General features: G+C 41.2%; 1 protein-coding gene across 7 annotated transcripts in view; it reads left to right on the top strand.

Annotated features, from left to right (window-relative positions):
* The window catches only part of LRRC28 (leucine rich repeat containing 28), a 158,462-nt gene that overhangs the window by 99,093 nt on the left and 34,833 nt on the right, over positions 1 to 24,536 (top strand). For all 7 annotated transcript variants that reach the window (XR_014313231.1, XM_082736497.1, XM_082736496.1 and 4 more), the window contains one exon: positions 15,477 to 15,579. Coding sequence is in view for 6 of the 7 variants with exons in the window: in XM_082736497.1 (XP_082592623.1) it covers positions 15,477 to 15,579 (103 nt within the window). In the remaining variant the exon portion in view is untranslated. The remainder of the gene's footprint in view (positions 1 to 15,476; positions 15,580 to 24,536) is intronic.

Raw genomic sequence — 24,536 nt, 5'->3', positions numbered from 1 at the left:
CCTACCAACAGATGGCCAGGATGTTGCAGGCAATGCCGATCCGTGAATCAGGGAAGGCGGGGAGGGAAGTAAAGGATGTGATGGTTTGATCTGCGTGACGTAGAACTCAGTGGTCTGACGTCAGCATTCGCGGTCAGGCAGCACATCCCATTACAGGCAACCATGCTTTCACTCTCAGGTGTTCCCAGAAACAGATTCGCTTGTTAAGTCTGGAGTTGCTGGTACTATTGTTCATAGAATTATTATTATTACTGTTGTTGTTACTACTGACCACGTCTACAGGGAGTGTCTCCATGAGTCATAGTACTGCAACTATTTGTAAGAACAATCATTTATTGAATTAGGTATTCTGTTAGGCACGGTACAGAGGCTCTCTAATTTAATTATTACAGAACCTGTTATTACAAAACTTATTGACAACCTGTTTACAGATGAGGAAATTGAGATTCAGAGAAGTTAAGTAACCTACCCAAAAGCACAGCTAGTGAGAGACAGAGACTCTGTCTGATCTAAACTCCTCGTCCTTTCCACTTTGACATGCTATCTCTATATCCCAGGCCTGATCCCTCTGCAAAGGGGCCTCATTTGGAGTAAGGCTGAACTTGGGGCTCCTGGGTGGCTCAGTTGGATGAACACCCAGCTCTTGACTTTAGCTCATGTCATGATCCCAGGGTCATGAGATCGAGCCCCACGTCCGGCTCTGTGCTGGGCGTGGAGCCTGCTAAAGATTCGCTGCCCCTCCACCCATACCTCTCTCCCTCCTCTAAAAAAAAAAAAAAAAGATAGGAATAGGGCTGAACTATACTGAACATCTTTCTAGCTGTGTAGCCACCTCCAGTGTCAAATGTGGGCAGCCATTTTGTATTCAAACACTCACATAGACACTCCAGTTGGCCCAACTCAGTGTCTGTCTCTACTCACTTAGTAGGGTCGGTCTGCCAGAGGGTATAGCTTTGTCTCACCTGCCCGATCTGGACATCAGCCAGGTGCTCCCAGTTACTTATTTCTAATCTGTCTATCATCAGCAGGTCATACAGCAAGAAAAATCATATAAAAGTTTAGGCCATTTGTCTGGCCACTTCAACCTCCGTGGTGTTCCTGATTCCTTAATTTTATGCTGTTCACAACTTGCTTTTCTTGTCTTCTTGTTTCTTCCATCAGATACGCTTTGTCTCAAGTCTAAACCATTCATTCATCCAGCAACTGACTCCATCCTGCCTGTGGCTCTGATCCACAGCTCTGTTCTCATGTCCGATACCAAAGGTACACTTAAACCAGAATGTTATCTAGCTCTAGGGCTCTAGAGCCCAGGTCCTGCTGAGAATCCCACGTATAATCAAAATTTTTTCAGAGACTTTACCTATTTCACAGAGAGAGAGAGAGATCACAAGTAGGCAGAGAGGCAGGCAGAGGTGGGGCGGGGGGAGCAGGATCCCTGCTGAGCAGAGAGCCCGATATGGGGCTCGATCCCAGGATCCTGAGATCATGACCTGAGCCAAAGGCAGAGGCTTAACCCACTGAGCCACCCAGGCGCCCCTATAATCAAACTTTCTAAACTAAATGAATCTTGTTTACCAATCTTTAGCCTGTAGGTCCTATCTCAAGTCCAGCTGGGCTCCAAGCCCTTCATCTTACCTATTCTCCCTACCTCACTATTTTCATCCAGTCATTGCTCCTTATTGCCCTGGTCATTTGCTACTCTTATGACCTATCATTGTAGCAATGACATAGCCAAGCCTGTGGGGGTGGGGGGTTGGTGACAGTGATATTGGGAGAAGAGAGAAGCCATTCCAATAGGAACTTGACCACTTTGGGTTTGCTTTGTATGGTATGCTGAATGTATCCAGCAGCATATGGCCAAAATGGCAGTGCCTGGTGCAAGGTCATAGAAGGGATGGGGTCGTTGGGTCAAAGGGACAGTCCATTACACAGTGCCTAGCTGCTCTTCTGCTTTGGCGTCTCAGGTACTTATTTGCTGGGGCATCTTCTTTGTGCATTGTGGTAAGCACTGGTATGGGTGAGGAATGGGCATCTCTTCTTCAGCACTCAGGTTCAGTGCTGAGTGCAGCCTTGCCAACTGCTCTCTGTCTCTAGATGTCTGGTCATGCCAAAACCTTGCCTTCTGTGTTCAGAGAGGTTTTCTTTGTGAACTGGTCGATATGGTGTCAAAGATCATGTGAGGAAGAAGGATCCGCCCTGAGCTCTGAGGAGGGTCCCTCACAGCAGTCAAGGTGACCGCAGCTCTCCAGCCTGGGGCCACGGACACCCAGGAGACAAGCAGTTTCACACTCCTGGTTGCTGTCCCGGCTCACAAGGCTCATGGCCCTGGCAGGACTTAGGCCTGTGGATAAGGTTTGATTTTACCAGAGAAAGACATACAAGCAAGAGGAGGAGGGTAGAAATTATCCACTTAGAAAGGAACAGGCTGCCTGAAGCAGTGTTCCGCCCGGGCCTCAGACTGATTCTTTGAGGACAGCAGGAGCCCAGGGTTCGGTGGCCTTTGTCCCCAGTTATATAGGGTGAACCTTTGTAAAGAAGTGAGAGTGACCGCCAGAGAGTAGCACCACCATGAGACAGCCAAAGAGTGTTTCGGGAGACTGGAGACAGGATGATCTGTTACATCCTGACAAAAGTGAATCTGACACAACTATCAGCTATCTTCTCCACTTTGTTTTTGGGTTTTGTGGGAGTTTTGTTTTTCTGTTTTGTTTTTAATACCACGAAGGTGGCTTTGGAAAGGAATTCAGCTAGGTCTTTTGGAGAAAAGGAATTACATCCATCGCTGTCCCGCCACAGAGTTTGTGCACTTGAAAGCTTTCTTTGAACTCCGTTCTGATAAACACAGGCCGTCTAATGCTTCGAATGCTGCGAACCACGGCGGACGGAGTCAGATGGAGCATCCGGGGGCGGGCACTACCTTTCCTCAACAACCGAACTGTTCTTGGAAAGCTAGCAAATAGGGTTGTCTCTTTACACACAAGATACCTTTACACACAAGATACCTTGTGTAGAAAAAAAAGAAACAGTTTATGCCAAGTCGGGAGCAGCCCCTTCTTTCATTACAGTTGGGAGATTGTAGTTAGGAGATAGTGTGTACACACACACACACACACACACAACTAAAGTGTTCATATAGAAACCTCTTCTGTTTCAGTGTGATTCTGTGAGCACAGTACAGGAGCTTGAAAGTTTATGAAATGGATGCTAGTATATCACTGTCTGGGATTGGAGGTGGGAATCCTGTTTGGGGGAGTTACTTGCTAAACTCAGTTGCCTGCCACAGAAAGTTGGCTTAGAAGAAAAACAAGTTTTTATGGGACTTCTTAAAAGAATGTCCTATTTTAGCATCCTCAGAAAACAACTGCAGAAGGTATATGTAGGATGGCTTAAGTAATGAGTAAGACTAGGTAAACCACAACGCTCTTTGAGGACATTCTTTTTAAGATGAAGAGTTGCATCAAGAAAGAAGGATGCTCCTATTCTAATGATACCATGATAATTGAGTGACATATTAGTCTACAAGCAGAAGCTTTCTCCACAGCAGTGACCGTCACTGAAGAGGACGGGGAAACTAATCACTTGAGCCTCATGCTATGAGATTTACTAGAGGTTTTGAAATGAGAGTATTTGCTGTTGATTCAATATAGTTCTTCACACTAAATAGCTCCCAGAGTTGTGACTCACCTCTGGGCTTCTGAAAGTGTAGGAAAATACAAAGGAAAGGTTTTTGGTTTGGTTTTTTTTTTCCTCTAAGGCTTTTTTACCAGGTGTTCCTGGTCTCTCTTGCATAGTTAATAAGCCCGATTATTCAGTAATGTTCACAACTTATTTAATGATGAATAATAGATGTAAGTACTGTGAGGTTACCCAGGCACAAATTGGCTATGGAAGAGCATCCTTTAGTTGGCCCCCAGGAAGCGCTGTGTCATTTAAACTCAATGTCAGTAACTCCTGTAGTTTAAGAAAATGAGGAGACAAAAGTTGCCCCCAAATTAGCAGGTAGAATTTTTAAAAGATTTTTATTTATTTATTTGAGAGAGAGAATTTTTTTTTTTTAAAGATTTTTATTTATTTATTTGAGAAGGGGCGGTTAGGGTTAAAGAGGGAGGGAGAAGCAAATTCGCCACTGAGCAGGGAGTCCAGTGCAGGGACCGATCCCAGGACCTGGAGATCACAGCCTATCTTGAAGGCAGGCACTTAACTGACTGAGCCACCCAGGCACCTCAGCAGGTGGAATTTTTGACTGTTAGAAAAACAGTGAGCGAATTCTTAACCAAGAACATTTGGCAAATATCAATGAGATGTATAGGATATTCTAGTACATAAACTAGCATGTAGTGAGCTGAAAACTTAGTGGAAAATATCTTTCTGCTGATAGAAAATCATTTGGGTTTCTAAACCAGTCCTAGATCCAGTCCTTGGAGAGTCTGGTAGTACAGTGTGTTGTTTCCTCTGGAAGAGTTACTCCATGTGCCAAAGACTGGCGCTTGTGGGTGAGGCGACCATTCCATCGCTGCTATGGATTATACACTGTGACTTTGATAGGGAGGTAAAACCGGCCCTTTGATCCCATAATGGGAGCTCCCTCCAGTTTTCTGAAGTACTGGTAGTTGCTTTTTCCTCTATAGGGGTTAGATACCTTGTGTAGAAAAAAACGAAATAGTTTGTGCCAAGTCGGGAGCAGCCCCTTCTTTCATTGCAAATGGCATATTAGACACAAATCTGTTAACTGTACTTGGTTTTTTATTGCTTCTCGTTCTCGTGTGCTCTGACTTAGAAAGTCAGGAAGAGAATCACTCTTTCCTATTTTTGAGAAAATATTTAAGTCCATGCAGTGAAACTAGTAAATTTCAAACCAGCGGAAACTAGATGGAAACCAGCTAATAATCCTGTGATCTCAAACTCAGAGATGAATGTAAACTGTACTTTGCTGAACCATGAATGTATTTGATCTGCAGTTTGAAGAGCTACCGCCTTGAGGTCTTTGTTTAATGGGAACTGTTTGCAAAGTTGTGTGGCCTTAAATAAGTCCCGGTGCTTAAAAAGTTTGTTCTAGTACAGACCAGAAGTCCCGGTGGTTGGAATTAGTCCTGTGTTTGAGTAGAAGTTATGATGACTGCTTTCCAAGGAGAGACCCAAACATGCCACTGAAATTGTGTTCTATTCCATGTTCTGTGGGGATGGTTGGGGATATCTCTAATCAAAGGCATAATGAAAAAGGAGAAAAGAAAGTTTTGATAACAAGGCTCAAAAACTAGTAATGAGAAGAAGTGAGAAAGAATTATTCTGTTAAAGTCCATGCAGACCTTGTTTCTGGAAAGTTATTATAACTTTTATTTCTTCATGAAAATGGATATTCAGTGCTCTTTTTTGGACCCTATCTTCTTGCAAGTATTTGTAACAAAAATTGTTTATTTGTCTTCATGCTGCTTACTCATCTAATCCTTTTCCACTGTCTTAATGATACCTCTGCTTTGTTTTTTTTTTTTCACCACAGTGGGTCTTTGCTGTTGCCTTAAGGTTTTCTTAGGAAGTTAGTATGATTATTTAATAGGGCTTCTGTAGCATGGGCCAGACACTGGCTGTACTGTGCTAGTGGGTGAAGAGAGAAGTTCACTAGAATATATTTTTCTCTAAGTTTTGGAATAGGATTTTGGGCTGGGGAAGTGATTCATATGAAAAGATTTGCCCTGTTTTCTTAAATACCAGTTCTTTAAAGGGGTACAAATGTGATATTGTTCTAATGTCCATATTGCCCAAAGCAGCCTACAGATTCAATACAATTCCAATCAAAATACCAATGGCATTTTTCATAGAAGTATAAAAAATAATCCTAAAATTTGTATGGAACCACAAAAGACCCCAGACAGCCAAAGCAATCCAGAGAGAGAAGAACAAAGCTGGCAGTGTCATGCTCCCTGATTTCAAACCATATTACAAAGCTGTGGTCATCAAAACAGTATGGCACAGGCTCAAAAACAGATGTGTAGATCAATAGAACAGAGTAGAGAGCCCAGAAATTAACCCACACTTACCTGGTCAGTTAATTTCCAACAAAGTGGGCAAGAATATACAGTGAAGAAAAGCTAGTCTCTTCAAGAATTTTTGTAGGAAAACTGTACAGCAACATGCAAAAGAATGAAACTGCACCACTTTCTTACACCATATATGAAATTAAACTCAGAATGGATTAAAGACTTAGATATAAGACCTAAAAGCATAAAACACCTAGAAGAAGACAGGCAATTAAACCCTTTGACATTGGTTTTAGTCATGATTTTTTTTGGATCTGTCTCAGGCAAGGATAAGAGCAAAAATAAACAAGTGGGATTATATCAAACTAAAAAGCTTTTGCACCGTGATGGAAACCAGCAAAAAAATTAAAAAGCAACCTACTAAATGGGAGAAGATGTTGCAAATGATATACCTAATAAGGATTCACATCCAAAATATATAAAGAACTCCTAAAACTCAATGTCAAAAAATAAACAAACTGATTAAAAAATGTTCAAAGGACCTGAATAGACATTTGTCCGAAGAAGACATCAAGATGGTCAACAGACATACGAAAAGATGCTCAACATCATTCATGATCAGGGAAATATAAATCAAAACCACAATTTGGTATATCACCTTGCACCTGTCAGAATGGTTAATATCCAAAAAATAAGAAATAGCAAGTGTTGGCAAGGATGCGGAGAAGAAGAAACCCTGTGCACTGTTGCTGGGAAGGTACATTGGTGTAGCCACTCTGGAAAGTGGTATGGTGGCTCCTCAAAATACGAAAAATAGAAGTATATTATGACCCAGCAATTCCACCTGTAGGTACTTATCCAAAGAAAAAGAAAAAACTAATTAAAAAAGACGATGTACCATTATGTTCATTGCAGCTTTATTTACAATAGCTATAACACGAGAGCCACCTAAGTGTCTACTGATAGATGAATAGACAGGGAAGATGTAAGCTATACAGACAGTGGAGTTTTAGTCATAAAAAGGAGGGAATCTTGCTATTTGTGATAACATCGATGGACCTAGAACGTATTATACTAAGTGAAGTGAGTCAGACAGAGAAAGACAAATACTGTATGAATTCACTTATATGTGGAATCTAAAAAGCAAGACAAACTAACAGTCTAACAAACTTATAAACTATAAGTTTTGTTTATAAATACAGAGAACATAGATTGCTGTAGAGAATAAAGTTATGGTTGCCAGAGTGGAGGGGGTGGAGTGATGGACACAATAGGTGAAGGGTAGATTAAGAGGCACGGTCTTCCAGTTAATAAAAGAAATAACACACAGTGATATAATGTACAGCATGGGAAATATGAGATTTTATTTATTTATTTTTGAGAGAGAGAGAGAGAGAGAGAGAGAGCGCACACAAGCGGGGCTTGGGTAGAGAAGCAGGCCCTCCATTAAGCAAGGAGCCAGATGCGGGACTCAATCCCAGGACCCTGAGATCATGACCTGAGCCAAAGGCAGATGCTTAACCGACTGAGCCACCCAGGTGCCCCAGATAGGGAATATAGTAATACAGACAGGAAATTTAGAAAAATAAGTAGTAGGAGGGTGCCTGGAGGGCTCAGTCAGTTAAGCATCTGCCTTTGGTTCAGGCCACAATCCCAGAGTCCGTGTATTGAGTCCTGCATCGGGCTCCCTATTTAGTGGAGATTCTGTTTCTCCCTCTGACCCTCCTCTCTCTCTCTTTCTCTCTCTCCCTCTCTCTAATAAATAAAAATCTTTTTAAAGAAATTAAAAATTTATTTTTAAAAAAATAAGTAGTAGGAAGTCTAGATCTTTGAGCAGAATCTTTGCCAGCAAAATTTTGGTTACTTTGATTTTGGAACTGAGTTTTAAAAATAGTGACAAGAATGTGCAGTCCCAGGGAAATCTGGAAGATGTCAGTGGACTCTAAAGCAAAAATCTGGAATTTCTATCAGTCATAGTTTACAGTAAAATTCTTCAGTTTAGGGGGGCAGGGAAAAAAAAAAAAAAAACAGGTACAAGTCCAGCTGGGCAGCAGCTCGAGATGCAGAATGAAGACATTGTTCTCTCCAGCTGGCGGCCACAGTGCTGGAAGACTCGGTGTCGTAATTCCGGAGTCTGCTGGGCCGTCAGCATGAAGTCTCCTTCTCTGGGATCTTCTCTAAAGGAATTCTTGATATTTCTTGAAATTACTGCTGTAAATCTCTAAGTCCGAACTACCCTCACCACTTATATGATCTTTTAAAGGAAACGAGGGGGGAAAAAATCAAAAAATAAAGGAAGCAAAGAGCTCTTTTGTTCATCATCTGTCTCCTTGGTTGTATCTCCGGACGTCACACCTGGATGCTTGGGCACAGTGCTGTCCTCTGGTACCCCGCCCCCATGCCGGGGAGTACCACCTCCTACATGATGTGGGAGTTCCCTGCTTATATGGAAATGACGTGTTTGGGGAGGCTGTCTAGCTAACATCACAGTGAACCAGGCCATCTGCTTTTAAATTCTGGCTCTGCCATTTAATTGCTGTGTGATCTTGGGCTTAGAAAGGCTGATTAATTTATCTAAGTCTCAGGAACAGGGTAAAATGAATACCTACTCATAGCATTATTGTGAGAATTAAATGAGATCCATTTAAAATACTCTGTCACTCATAAGTACTATGTAAGCATGGGGTCAACATAAGCTATTTTTATTGTTTTGCTAGACTGTTAGAAAGGGTTGGGACTGTGTGTGTCTTCACTTTCGTACCCCAACCATCTAGCACAGTGTCTGGCTCATTGCTTGTAATAATTTCTTTGTCACTTGAACTATGCAGCACAAATAGAGGTGCTGAAAAAAAAGAAAAAAAAAGAATTAGAGATGCTGATGCTTGAATATTTAAACCAATAGCAAAAGAAGCCTTCAGTCATTCAAATTCATTAAAACCCATTTATTTTCACAATTGTCGATGATCTATGTAGAAAGCATCTTATTAAATTATAATTCACTGTGAAATCTTTGTGCAAGTTGAGGAGATCAGAAAGAATATGATTATGTAAAAGACTTAACGGAGTATGTGTGCATATGTTTAAAGAAACTAACACTGTATGTCAACTGTACTTCAGTAATTAAAAAAGAAACTAACACTTTAAAAGTCATTCTTCTGAAAAAGCGGTTGCAAAGTTCTCTTTGTAAAAGCCATGTAGGTAAATTTTAAACTTGTTTTTAAGATGATTTTGGAATGCACTGTAAATTACTCTGAATTCATTGTGAAGAAACCCACATTTTATAATTACATTAAAAATGTAATCGTGACTAATAAGTACTATATCTGACTGATTGATACTTGAGATGACATGGACAGAGTCTTCCAAACAGCCTATATGGGTCTATTGCTTTGATGGTATAGTTTCTGCTACCCCATCATTTTGTGGAAGAGGATACATCATCACCTTCCCATAAAATAAATGAGTTTCATACTGGTAAGCGTGCAGTAAACAGATCCTACCTATTAAGTTCTGGCCCTTTTTGTCATTCCATGTTTGCTTTTACAGTAAAAAAGAACAGTAACCTAGCTACACAGGAGCGTTTTGTTCCTTCTTTAGCCATGTGCACTGCATATGCCAGGGCCTTGAAGATGAAAAAAAAAATAAAATAAAAAAGAATTGGAGTTTGTGCAGGACTGCTAGCATTTGCTAATTTCTTACTTAACAATACTTTGTGCATCTGGAAAAAAGGGGAAACATTTTAGACACAGTACAGCACTATTAAAAGCCACATGAAAAAGTTCTTTGTTGCTTTAGCATCTCTGCATGCATATGGACAGCTTCCTTGCTTTATAAAGTTCATGTACTGAGCGTTTTTGCACAGGAACCTTAAAAAATAGTATTATCTGGTATACTGAATGCAAGGTTGGAGTATATTAAAATTAACAGAAGAAAACAAACCAGCTCGTTAGCTAGTGTGCGAATGGTCTTTTCCAAAGTTCATGATCAAGTGAAAAACTTCTCTCTTAGGAACAGAAGGAATATTTCAAAATGTAGTAAGACAGAAAATACTTATATTTCAGCCTCATTATGATTACAAAATGCCATTCCATGGTGCTTGGGGTTTTGCGAGCAGAAAGTCTTTGGCCGAGAGCATGTTCTCATGAGGCTGTCACAGCTCTGCCAGGACAGCCTGTGACCTTGCCAGGTGTTTAGGGTTCGTGGCCTGGCCAGTCGGCTGTGCTGGGCCAGCCTGAGCAAAAGTTGCCCACTTCTCTTTATGATCTTGCACTGTTTTGTGATTTTTCCTTGTAGTCAGAGGAGAGCGGTAAAAGACGAGATATATCGAGAACCAGTGATTATGCCTCTGGTATTGTATACATCGTTGAGGCTTCTTGACAAGCCTGTGAGAGAAGTATTACTGTTTGGTTTTGCGGAGGAGGTAACAGGCCAGGAGCATTGGATTTGCCCCTCAGGTCCTGAGTCAGTTAGAAGTGGAAAGCCAGGATTCAGACTGCGTTCTGACGCCTATGACGTCGGTATTGCTTTCTTACTCTGGATGAGATTGCGTCAGGTGGAAAGGTTAAGGGTCTATATTGAATACTTATGACTGTGGTGTTACACTTACTCCTATGTGATGGATTTGATCACAACTTTCAGCTTCAGTGAAAAATAGTTCAGTCCATTGGGGCATATGTAAAAAAGGACATTCCCTGACATGGTCAGGAGATAGGAAAAGAATTGTCTGGACTATCGAAAAATCTAAGATAAGATCTAAACCAAATAGCATTTTTAAATCATTGACTCTTCATTTTTTACCCCCTATATAACTAAGATAGGAAAGAAGACAAAACCATATAGGAATTAGCCAGTATAAAGGTTTTATTTAATTTTGTATTATGATCCTTGCGTGTAGCCTCATTTCATTTGCACAAGCTCTTTTGTGTATATTAGAGGGGAGAGGTGCTTCCTCTGTCATGTCCCATTTTTGTGTCCTTGACTCGAGGGAATGAATCCCTGTCTCTAGAGGCTGTTGGCTCCGACTCTTTTCTATGCAATTAAACTGTAGAAAAGTGTTAGTGCCGTTTGCTATGTGCCAAAGAGAATTCTTTCTTAATTGGCCTTCTGCTGTAGGGCCACACTTCCAAATATGTCACCTACTAATAATGAGAATAATAATAATTGCCATATATTGGAGAAGGTGTATGCCAAGGATTCTGCTTGATAATTTAGAAACTTTGTTAGTAATTCTCACCGAACTCAAGAGATAGAATTATTGGGGCGCCTGGGTGGCTCAGTCAGTTGGGTGTCCAACTCTTGGGTTTGGCTCGGTTCGCCATCTCAGGGTCATGGGATCGAGCCCTGCATCTGGCTTCATGCTCAACAGAGTCTGCTGGGGATTCTCTCTCTCTCCCCCTCCTCCTCTCCCTTCCTGCCACTTGTGTTTTCTCTCTAAAATAAGTAAATAAATCTTTATGAAGAACAAAAGAGCATTATTTTCTCCTTTATATGGTTAGGGAAACTGAGGACACCCATTTAGTAAGTAGAAGAACAAGGATTCAGACCCAGGTTGTCGGACTCCAAGACTGTTCCTTACTCCATTAATTCGTATCCTCCACTCTTCACTGCCGCATAAGCTCAAGAATCTTTCCTCAAGTCCCGTAGGGGTTCCGAAAGGCAAATCTGAAACCAGAGCTTTTTGCATTTTATCAATGTAGTTTCATTTTTGGAAAAATTCCAGTTTTCTATATGCCTTTCAAGTGTACAGATGTCTCTTTGTGATGACAGGATTTGTAGGCACATCAGAGAAGTAGTGAAGAAATCTAGAAAACAAATTCTTTGGGTAATATTGAGGCCTTTTCCAGTGCAAGTGGATTCTGGTATTTCTATCTCTATTTTTTTCCATCTATGTCCTATAAATTTCTAGCCAGTTATGCCAGCAGATATGTTATACACGTAAGACTATACATTATTTACATGTACTATATATTCTGATGCCTCAAAAAATATTGTGTAGTGATTTAACTTTCACAGATTACATTCACATTCAGTTGTCATAACAACCTGGTAAGGTTGAGAGGCGAGGCACTACGGTGCCATTTAACGCCTTGCAAACTGAAGCTTTGCTCACGTGGCTAATAAGTGAGAGAACAGACGCATAAGCTAGGAACAGACAATTCACCAAAAAAAATATGTAAAGATGGCCCTCAGACATATTTGAAAATGTTCACACTCATAATTAGAGAAATGCAAATGAAGACAATGCCAAGATATCATTTCTCACCTATCAGAATGACAAAAACTTTTAAATAGGATAACATGTTTTAAAAACTTAGACTGGGAGAAAGGCAGTACCTTCATACATTGCTGGGGGGGAAGCAGATTGGTAGAATCCTTCAGGAGCGAAGCACCAAGAATCTGCCCGCCTTTTGACCCAGCAAGTCCACTTCGAGTGATTGATGCCAAGGGTACACCTCTGGGAATACTGATGTAGACATACACATGTACACGTGAATTCATACACTTCCATATGTTTTATAGGTCTGTCTGCTACGAGCTCCTAGAAGGAATGGCATTCCCATACTAATGAGCACACACGGCCCTCCGATCATGGTTTGTAAACACTTATGCCCCAAGAAAAGGAATCAAGCCTCCTTGGAGAAAGTAGTTGATGTCAGGGCTAGAGGAGGGAAAACACAAGCTGAGCATGGAACATCTTGTGGCAGAAAGTAAGGAAGTACTCAAAAAAGGATGAAAACTTGTTAGAAGAACATAAGAGCCAACCTCAAGCTGCTCCTAATTGCCAACTGGAACATTTTGACTGATAAAATAAGTCCTAATGGTATTGGGTTTTTAGACCTTGTGAAAAAATAAATACCCATGGATCCATACCGATATAAAAGTCAAATAAATGGGAAGGAAGGGCAGGCTCTTCCTTACAGAAGGGCAATTAATAAATGTAGACAGAGGGGCACCTGGGTGGCTCAGTGGGTTAAAGCTTCTGCCTTCGGCTCAGGTTATGATCCCAGGGTCCTGGGATCAAGCCCCACATCAGGCAGGCTCTCTGCTCAGCGGGGGACCTGCTTCCTTCTCTCTCTCTGCCTACTTGTGATCTCTCTCTCTCTCTCTCTGCCAAATAAATAAAAATCTTAAAAAAAAAATGTAGACAGAAAGATGGTAATGGAAAATCATTGTTAGATAAATACTGTACAATAATTATTACAAATGAGATCCATTGGTGCATGCTAAAATTAATATGCAAGATTTTGAGGAGGAACAGGATATTTACATAGCCTTGGCGCTATAGTAATCTGAAGGCTTGACCTTGGGGCGAGGTGGTGGGGGCGCTGCTTCCAAGATGGCCCCATTTTCTCTTCAGAGATCTGCAGGGGGTCCCTCATGACCAGCAAGTTATCTTCTTCCAGAATGAGTGATCCAAGGCAGAGAGTAAAGAGGAAGCCATAATGCCTTCTGTGGCTTACTGTCTGAAATCACACACCATTTCTGCCTATTCTGTTTGTTAGATACTGTTAAGCCACCACCCTGGGGAGGGGCATTTCTAGCCAGTAGCCCGAAAATTACATTTTCTCCCTGAGAGTTGCCACTTCCCCTTTTGATGCCCCCCAGCACTCCCAGCTTTGGTTCCTCTTTCTGTGTCTTGCTCCAGTGCTCGGCCTGGATGGATTATCAGGATCACTGAGATAGGACAAGCAGTGGGAAGGAGGAGGCTATATGGCCCCTTCCCTACCCGCTTCCACAAGGAACCCTTCCTCACTCAGTCTTCTGTCACCCACCCCCTTTCTGGAACTGATTGTCCAGAACCCATCTGTGAACCCATAAGACTTTGTACAGGCCTCCCTAGAGCAGTGATTTGTATCATTTTTCCTGCCTGTCTCCATCTATATTATATTGTATTCATATCTCTATCCTTAAAGTCTTACTTAATGGGTACATGGGTTTCCTTTTGAAATGTAAATACATTTAAGAACCTCATAATTCAGCTATCTGGACCTCTGTCTTTCCCAAACTGCAGGTCTGGGGATAAGGAGTAGAGGGAGGGGGCGTGGAAAAGATGTCCTTCAGCCTGTTGCCTATTGGCACAAGCAAAACTCCAGAAAATTCTTCAAAGATAGTGTTCTTGCTTCAGGGAGTAGAGGGTTTAGGAAGGCTGCCGAGGATTCTGTTCTATGGCAGTGAAGACAAAGACCCCCCCCCCCAACATTCTTGGGCACACGGAGGGCAGGAAGGGAGACTTCAACACTCGGAAGTGTCTCTGCTGCCTATGTTGGCCAGAGATCACCTTCCGTACTCTGTGATGGTCTCTTCACCAAGCCCCTCCTTCCAGCCATTGCTCCCTCATTGCCCAGCTGCTCCTAGAAAACATCTGGCATCTGTCTCTTTCAGGCACACCTGTTCCTGTTGCACACCCTTCTCTCTGTACCCTCTCTCTTGCCTCTTCCCATTCCTGGTACATACCGTTAAATAGCAAAAAGTCAGCTGAGTACATTTGAAGATCTCATTGGCTTTATGAGGTGATAATGGGACAGCCGCCCACCTGGCAGGTCAAAAGGAGCTCCATCAAGCTGCAGGAAAGGAAAAGTTTCTCAAGGCAGAGAGGGAGCAGTCAAAAGAAAACTATCAGGAGAGCATGCATTGTTTTAGACAAGGTTGCCCTGCTGAGGGGAATGGATGGGGTCTAGGCAGTAAATTTCCTAGTGCTCACAAGGAAAGTCTATGTTGACTGGTTAAAGGTTACATTCCTGGGGGAGGTTGAAACTGCAATTAGGTTAGGTATCAAGGCCTGGTTTGGTGATGACGGGGCCTAGCATAAGCGACTCCATTCTGGACCAGTGGTTTTCTTTGTAACAGTACCCTTTCCAGGGCTTACTCACTGGCCTGCAAGTGGTGTCCACCTCATCGTAGGTGGCATTTAGGGTTCCCTTTGCTTCTTCCTCCCCCTATAGCTTAGGACAGTTTTTCCATTCTGACATTGGCCTTGCTCTAGAGATTTTAGCCCAGCCAGGGTCTGCTCCCCAGCCCTCCCTCACATCTGCTTCCCCCTCTCCACCCAGGGAAGGTGAGACACAGTAGGTGATACAGGGGTGGAACTAAGGAGGGCTGATCTGACCTGCCAACTTTGTTCATATCACTTTTTTTTCCATTGGAGGAACATGAAACTGAATGCAGACCTACAGCCACCTATTCTTAATTTACAATTGTTTGTAAAAGGTCACAGAATTTTTAGGTGGAAAGGAAATCTCATCGTAATCTCTTCCTAGTTATCTCATTTCGCAGTTCAAGAAATCAAGGTCCGGGTGGGCTAAGTCATTTTTCTATGGTCACGTTTTCTGATGCAGAATCTAACATTCTAAGTGATATAGTTTCACATTCAGAGTTCGGTTAAATCTATAACAATTATGAGAACAAATTTTGATTTTTCCTAATATCATAGATTACATTTTACATTTCACATTATACTGGTACATATTTCTAGGAATTATAGTTCTTTTCTTTCTAATCCAGATCTAGGTCGATCTCGAGAACTACAGTACGTGTACGTGGATAACAACATTCACCTGAAAGGCTTACCATCCTATCTGTACAATAAAGTCATCGGGTGCAGTGGGTAAGGCTGATTTCATGTTTTATGCTATCGCTAAACTCTTTGCCATATTCATTTCAATTTTATTGTTTGGTCCTGATGTAACTTAGAAATAGGTGAACCATTTTGGATCACCCCATTCAGTTCTGTCTTTGGTCTTACTGTGTCAAACCAAATACCTTTAGAAGCTAAAAATATTGGACAAGCAATTTATAGTATTTTATGTCAAGGACAGTTAGTGAGCAAGTTGTTGATTATTTTCCAATCAAAAATGAATCCATGTGTACCATTATAAGCTCCATAGTCTCAGTCACTGAAACTGGAGAAATCAGCGTGAACTGAAAAGCTTTCCTTTCTCACCCTCCACTACAGTGACAGTTCTACTGTAGGAAGAGCTCTAGTGTCTAGAACTTGACCATTTTGAAATGTTTGAAATAGGCAACATTTGAAATAGTCTGTTAATACGAATCATGATTCTAGCGACCAACAGATGTTTCAGTTCAAAGGAAATGATAGGCCTTTATTGTCAGAGCAGCAATAATTTTTCCTTCCCAGACAGGCTTCTAGAAAGGAGGTTTCAGATTCTCCTTCTATAACATTGAGACAATCACCTTAAAGTGTTTCCCAGAGTGGTGTGAGATTAATACAGGGCAGCTCAACTACCAGAACCTACTTTTAACTGGCCTGCCTTTCCTCACATAAACAGCCAAAGGATACTTGGGATACCTTCAAGGCTACTTAGCCAGCATATTTGACTCTGTCCTTGTGATTCCAACACCCTGCATCAGCTGGCTCCTACTATATGTAGTTCTGGCAGGAAGAGAGCTGACACTAAGCTTGTGCATGGAGGACAGCCACTCCCCTGTTGGCCTGGCTCCAGGGGACGGGCCCTGAGCAGCGATTCCTCTAGAGAAGCCTTCCTTGGAGTAGTGGCCTTCCCTTAGGAAAAATTATACCATTGTTATCTTGGAAGAGCCTTTGATGACGCTTCGAAGTGCCCATATAGGCTGACGAAATACAACTTCAGAGATGTATTTCGGAACCTTCTGTGAAGCAGAGATAATAGAACGTGCAGTGGGGTTTTTAGCTCAGTGATTTTTCGACAGCTGATTATGTGACAGCTGTGATACTACTCAGTCATTAATCCTAATGAGTTCTTAAAGGATCTGTAATACAGCCCAATTCTTCCAAGTGGAAAATAAAATACCCTCCATCACCAAGATATACGGAATGATGCAAGCGAGCTCCAAGGCTGAAGGCAGTTCTTCCCACATCTAAGCCTTCAGAGACTGCACTCGAGTCTGCAGCACAATTAAGGAATAGCTTTTACTTACGATAAAGAGCCTTCTACTTTGTCATATAGATTTGGATGTGATTGACTGCCAGAAAGTTCTATACATGCTGAGAGACATTTTTTCATCCTTGGATTGGTATCTGGTAGCAGAAGTAGTGAATTTTATAATTAATTTTCTTTGAGAAAATAAGTAGGATGAAACATGAAAATTATTAGCTAGTAATCTGTATTTACTGTTATAATTTATTATAGCTTCTTCCTTTGGAAGTAGTAATAAGAAAAATAATTATTCAAAAGATAGTATCAAATAATTGGTTTTGTGATATTAGTAGTTTTGGGATAGAGGCAGCCCCACTTCCAAATAAACTGTGATCCAAAAGGCATTTTTAGTCTGTTGGTTTAAGTCAGGATGTACTTCTCTCTAGAAGTAATTTTGGTGGTTATATTCCTGGCCAGTGCATTAAAAGGTCATTTAATCCATTTTGCACCCCTGAAATTATATGATATTATATGAGAAAACATCCTCTGAATTCTTTTTTTTTTAAGATTTTATTTATTTATTCAACAGAGAGAGATCATAAGTAGGCAGCGATCATAAGTATTCAAGAGAAAGAGAATGGAGGAAGCAGGCTCCCTGCCAAGCAGAGAGCCTAATGTGGGACTCGATCCCAGGACCCTGAGATCATGACCTGAGCCAAAGGCAGAGGCTTAACCCACTGAGCCACCCAGGCACCCCGTACTCTGAATTCTAGCAGATGGTGGCTACCAAAGCCTGCCAACATAATTAAGGGTCCTCCTCCTTTGATCTCCTTTATTTCTCTCATTGAATATATGCAGAGGGACTTCCCTATTCCAACTCAAAGTGGGGCTGCCTTGGGAGAAGGAAGGGCCAGGGGTAGAACAAGATTCTGAGATAAACCTAATATAAAGAGCAAAAGGTACATGAGGCCTAGAAAGCGCGCTTCTTGATTCTGAGCAAGGATCTTTGTTCACTGAGTTCGTTCAGTGAATGTTTATTGAGCAACTACTCTGGTCACTATGTTAGATAATGGGCCATAATGGTGATGAGTAAGTCTAAGTACCTGGCCTTGTGGACCATGTAATCTAGACAGGACTCCAAATAAACAATAAGCCATTGATCAAACTTGGTGCTAATTCTCTTTAAGGAGATGAAATTTAAACTGAGACCCTAAGGATCAATGTACTTGCTTCTCCACGGCTCTCACAACTTCCTTCTTAGATGTAGGCCTGGAATATGAGAACACACTAGCTTCTGTGGTCTTGTACCATCTCTGAAACAACTACATCTTCTGATGGGGAGTCGAAGAGAATTAGAACAACAGAACAAAGTAAACAGAGCTTTAGAGGCTGTGGCACAATATGAAACGTCTGCTATACATATAATTTGCATCTTGGAAGGAAAATGCAGAATCGGGTATAGAACTGTAAATATAGCAAATAATAAATGTTGTACAGTTTCAAGAAACCTTAGAAGTCTCACACACTTATCTTGGATATTCAAGGAAGTAAAGTTAGCCTCTCCTTATTATATATTCACTTATTTGTCATATAATTATTGAGCATTAAGTAGCAAGTCAGCACTGTGCTAAGAGTTGTGGAGAAGACAAAGATAACGTAGATGTTTATCCTAATATGTAGAAGTAACTGTTAATACAAAAAATAAATAGCCTAAGAGAGGTAGAATGATAGAAATTTAGAGCATGGGACTATCTTTTATGACCTAGCCTTGAAGTTACACACTGTCATTCCTGTTACACCCTGTCGATTACACAGGACAGCCCTGTCCATTGCAGGGGGAGGCCACTTAAGAAAGGGGCTACTAGGAGGGGAGGATCATGGGCACCACTTGGAGACAGGTTATGCCAGCTTCCTTGCATCCAAAGCTCTTTGCCAGCTTCATGGAAAAGCATGATTTTTATTTTGTCTGGGTCTTTTTTACTGTTACTATAGGAGTAAAGGTCTTTAGTTTTTCTGTATTTTACCCAGAAAGAGAAGTCCTTCCTGTTAGAGTTTTAGAAAATGGTAATGGGCACATTTACTTACCTAGGAGAACTTGATGCTAAAAGTGACCCTATGCCAGTTGTTTTTTCAGTTTTCAGATTACATGCAGAAAAGAAAACAGAACCATTGTTTTGCTTTTTCTTATGTAAATAAGCAATTATAGCTGGATTTGGTACAAGTTGGTTAAATGACTGATTAAATGGTTTGTTAATATAACCACTTAAGGTAACAGAGTTGTTTATATGAGAAATGTATTCTGAGTTCTGAGTTAAACCAGCACTCTGAGAAAATAGCCTTGGGGCACCTGGGCAACTCAGTTGGTTGAACATTAGACTCTTGGCTTGGCTGAGGTCATGATCTTGGGCTCAGCACTCAGCACAGAATCTGTTCAAGATTCTCTCCTCCCTCTGCTCTCCTCCCCGCCAAATAAGTAAATAAAATTTTAAAAATAAAATAAATAAACAGCCTATATATCACAGTCTATCTTTATGTGGGGGCTGCCCCCCCATCTGATAACAAGCAATATTAGATACCTGAACCTGAACCGTACCTGTGGGGCAGTGTGGTGACAGATGAAAATACAAGGTATGACTTGAGCTATCAACCAAGAGATAGAGTATGCAGTTTGATTCCAACAAAGTAATTGTTTATGAAAACAAAAATATTAACACTCCTTTTAAGTTTTAGAGGAATGTAACAGAATCCAACATCTTTACAACATAACTTTCACAGTGTCCAGGATACATCCCAAAATTACATGACACAGGAATAATAAAAAAAAAATGTGACCCATTCTCAAGGAAAAAGACCATCAGCAGAGAACCAACCTGAGGACCCAAACTCTTGGTAATGACAGATGAGGATTTTAAAACAACTATTTGCAATGAAGTAAAGAAAAATTCGTTTGCAGTGAATGAAAAGGCCAGGAAATTTAAAAAAAGAAAGTATAGGAAAGAAACAAATGTGAATCCTAGAGTTGAAATACAGTATCTTAAATAAAAACTTTTCTTGATGAGTTTAACAGCCGAATGTGTATAACAGAGGGAAAGTCAGTGAGCTTAGATCAATAGAAATGATTCAGTGTAAAGAACACAGAGAAAAAAAGATTGGGGGGGAAAAAAAAAAACATAAACCCAGCAATAGGGATCTGCCAGACAATAGAAAAAACCCTGATAGTGGTATAATTGGTATCCCAGAAGGAACAGACTTTACCTAATTTTTCTCTTTCCTAAGAGAAATGCAGCAAAAATGTTTGAAGAAATGTCTGAAAATTCCTCAAATATGATGAAAGACTTTTTACATTTTCAAGGAGCTCAGCAAACCCTAAGCAGTATAAATTAAAAAGAAAACGATGCCTAGGCAAAGCTGCTGAAAACCAAAGATAAAAAGAAACCAGAGAAAGCAACCAGAGAAAAATGACAAATTATGTACAAAAGACTTTTACCTTCTCATCAGAGACTATGAAGGCCAGAAAACAGTGGAACAACATTTTTAACATGCTAAACAAACAAACAAACAAACAAAAAACAGTCATCCTAGCAGCCAGCAAAAATACATTTTAAGAACGAAAGGACAATAATTGCGTTCTCAGCCAGAACAGAAGTAAGTCTTAAATGAGGCCCTGCCCAGGTGGCAGACTCTTCACCCAGACCAAGGCCATCCTTTCTGGGTGGCATAGTGTCTTCCCTTCTTCTTGTCCACTTCTCCCATTTCTTTTCCTGTAATTTAAGCTGGGAAAAAAAAAAAAAGAAAACAAACAAAAAAATCAAACTTTTTTTGTTCAAAGGGAGAGTGAGGTCTAGTGGCAGTTTCTGCAGTAATAAACTTTGTACAGATGACTTCGTGTGCTTTCTGAAGAATTAAAAGATAGTTATTTGGGTGTTTTCAGTAAGAGAACTTAATTCTTTTTCCATGCTGTTAGGTAAAATGGGAAGTGTGAAAATGCACATGAGTTAATGCACATGTGTGCTAAATCACACACATGTTCTGGAGCACAGTCTTAGTGGCAAATGATGTCACTGTTCACTTTGCTTTTAGGGTTCAATGTTGAATGGCAGCTCTGCAAACAGTGAGCTGAAAGAGAATTGTGTGATAATTGCTATAAATTATTCTGCATAACTAAGCCCAAAGTACTAACATTTGTAACAGATTTCAACTCATTTTCTAACTCACTTAAGGGTTCAGCTGTAGTTTTTTTGGGAACCGCCCCAGCATTTAATCTAAAGTCATAAAAACTACCGTGTTGGAAGTCAAAGATAGCAAGGCTTAATAATTGCCAGCTAATTATGGTTTTCATTTCTCTGTGAACAGGGGCATATATGGGGCTCCCATCCCCTCCGGAGATGAGTGACCCTCGCTTCCAAGGCAGACACCTGTCCCACCTGTTCCGCCACTTGTCATTCTCTTCCATGTCAGTTCCAGAGTCAGTTCCGCACTCTGACCAGTGGGAACTGTTTAACCCCCTGTGCCCTGGGCATTCACAGAGCCGAATCCCTATTCTGTTTCCCTGGAGTATCATCACGCTAATGTTAATTCGTAACAATAGATCCCTTCGTGGTAACATCTAGGCTGGTGTTTGAACAGATGCCTGGGTACTGTGATCGAGGCAAGACGATACAACAGTTTAACCACCATACACTGTGTTGTAGCAGATTAGCAGAAGAATCATTTACTGTAACAGTAGAAAACAACAGCATAAACCTGACTTAACCATTACTGTGTGCCAGGCAATGTGTTGAGGGATCATCTTCCCAGCGACCCTTGTGATGTTATCTCCTTTTCAGAAATGAAACAAGCTCGGAGACAATAAGTAAACTCTCCCAGCTCACCAAGCTGGGCTATGGTGGAGTCATCATCTGCTTCATTGTCCTTGCTCTGAACCTCTGTGCTATGCACACTGCATCTCCCCTCTTTGGTCTAGAATCACGTCTGTATGTTTGAGCCCTTCTGCTAGCTCCCTGAGAGCAGAGGCAGAAAATACCTTTCTCACTCCTGCCTCATTTCACGTAACGGGGTGGATATTTCATGTCTGATGAGGTCGAGGGAGGTTGGCCATGCCCAGCAGAAAGGTCCCCTACTCGTGTGAATTCCTCCCTCCCAGCCAGCATTCCTCATGGCTGTGGCTCTTCTCCACTGTGAAGCAGAGAAGGCATTTAATAGACATATCCTAAAATGAATTTAATTAGCCCTTTATATCCAGTGGTGAAGAGTAGGAACTTCTGCTAAAGGAATTGTCAAAGGGAAATTAGACCGTATGTAAAAAGAGAACCCACTTACTTGTTTAACGTGAGCCTTTTCAGTGGTTTCAGCCAGACACCTGTCTTTTTAATGATGGGAGATGAGGAAAGCATTAGGGAAAATCTGGCTTTCAGCTCCCTCAACCTTTATTTGTTACTCTATATTGTTAAATTCCCTGGGCAGTGTCCATGTACAGTTCATACACAATTGTATTAAGCAGCAGCAGCTGTTAAGGCGATAACAGTATGAAGTAAATATTCACAAATGACTTGCCTGGGTTTTATTCTGCATTTTCAGTGTTTTATGGTTTTGCTCGGGGCTCTCATACTACAGTGTGGCTATAAAATTTGAAAACAAATAATATTATTCTACCATGTACACTAGTCAGGGTTCTCCACAGCAATGGAATCAGTTGGATGTGTGCAGGGATGGGAGGTTGATCTATTTTGAAGAATTGGTTCCTAGGATTGTGGGGGCTGACAAGTCTCAAACCTGCGGGGCTGGCTGGAGACCCAGAGGAGAGCTGATGTGACAGCTTGAGTCTGAAGGCAGTTTGGAAGGGGACCTCACTCAGTCTGTTTCTCTTGAGGCCTTCAGCTGATTAGTTGAGGCCCACCACATTATAGAGAGTGATCGGCTTTATTTACAGTCTACCAATTTCAGTGTTCATCTTTTCCAAAAAGTACCTCCACAAAACCATCTAGTCTGGGTGTTGGACCAAATATCTGGCTACCATGGCCTAGCCATCTCAATGCAAAAATTTAATCATCGCCCCATGTGTTGTGGTAGATCATGAGAAGAATCATTTATTGTGTGTTTGCCTGCATTTCCAGACTTCGCAACCACACTGCATAGTAAGTAGCATTTCGTTTATGATTCCCTCTTCTTAATTTTCTTTGTATTAGGAAAGAAACAATCATTATAAAGTAAACTTGAGATTCATTTCCTCATCTTCACAGAGTGGTTCATAAGGGTAATATCCTTCCCACCCATGGAAATATTCATACCAAGCCACGGGCGTGCTGCTACAGACTCTCGTGGTTATGTGATCACATGGGCTGAACAGAGGTTTTGAAAGGAAGAGGGATAAAGGCAAAGTAAAGATCAAAGGCAAAAAAAAAATTTTTTTTTAAGATTTTATTTATTTATTTGACAGACACAGATCACAAGTAGGCCGAGAGGCAGGCAGAGAGAGGAGGAAGCAGGCTTCCCGCTGAGCAGAGAGCCCCATGCGGGGCTCGATCCCAGGACCCTGGGATCATGACCTGAGCCGAAGGCAGAGGCTTTAACCCACTGAGCCACCCAGGCGCCCCAAAGGCAAAAATTTTTATGTAAACTTTGATATTATTTGACAGACCAGTGTGTAGCTGGTTTGCACTAGTGCACCCATGTCGGCTGTTGAATTATTGACAGTACTGAAATATTTCTGCCCACGTTGGTAAAGAACTGTTGGGTGAAGTCCCCCGAGTTCCCCAGCTTCCAAGTCTGCCTCCCGCCTAAGATCTCATAATCCACAACAAAAGGCTAATGACTAACAGAGCAGAGGGCTCCAGGACCAGGCCCCTGCAGCACGCTACTGTTGGGTTTTGTTTGTTTTAAAAAGGTATAATTTACAGTAACATTCACACTTTTTAGTGAACATTTCTGTGAATTTTGGCAAATGTACACAGTCATAAAGCCACAACTATAATCAAGATACAGGACCTTTCATTCACCTCAAAAATGTCCTCCATGTCCCTTTGAAATGAACCTCTCCCCTTCCAATCCAGCCCTTGGAAACAGTGGTCTGTTTTGTGTGAACATAAATTTTCATTTCACTTGGATGGAATTCCTAAGAATGCATGTGCTGGGGGTCATAGGGTAAGTGTATTTTAGCTTTGTAAAAGACTGCTGGACTGCTTTCTGACATGGCTGGGCTACTTTGCATTTCCATCAGCAGCTTAAGAAAGTTCTTGTCAGTTTGGTTTGTTTTTGTTTTTGTTTTAATTTTTCCGACATCCCAATAAGTGAGTAATGGTATCTCATGCTTTTAATGTGCATTTCTCTAATGACTGCTGATGTTGAACATCTTTTCATGTGCTGATTTGCTATCTATCTATTTTACTCCTTTTTTACGGATTGGATTGTTTTAAATTATTGACTTTTGAGAGTTCTTTATATATTCTTTTTTTTTAAGATTTTATTTATTTATTTGATACAGAAAGGTCACAAGGAGGCAAAGAGGCAAGCAGAGAGAGGGGGAAGCAGGCTCCCTGCTGAGCAGAAAGCCTGATGCAGGGCTTGACCCCAGGACTCTGAGACCATGACCTGAGCCTAAGGCAGAGGCTTAACCCACTGAGCCACCCAGGCGCCCCTCTTTATATATTCTGAATATGTGTTTCATCAGATACGTGGATTTGCACATAATTTCTCCTGGTCTGTGGCTTGT

Source organism: Mustela nivalis, assembly GCF_964662115.1.
Source record: "Mustela nivalis genome assembly, chromosome: 6".
Lineage (NCBI taxonomy): Eukaryota > Metazoa > Chordata > Mammalia > Carnivora > Mustelidae > Mustela > Mustela nivalis.
Note: the sequence above shows the minus strand (reverse complement) of the source record. Positions and strands in the feature narration are given on the sequence as shown.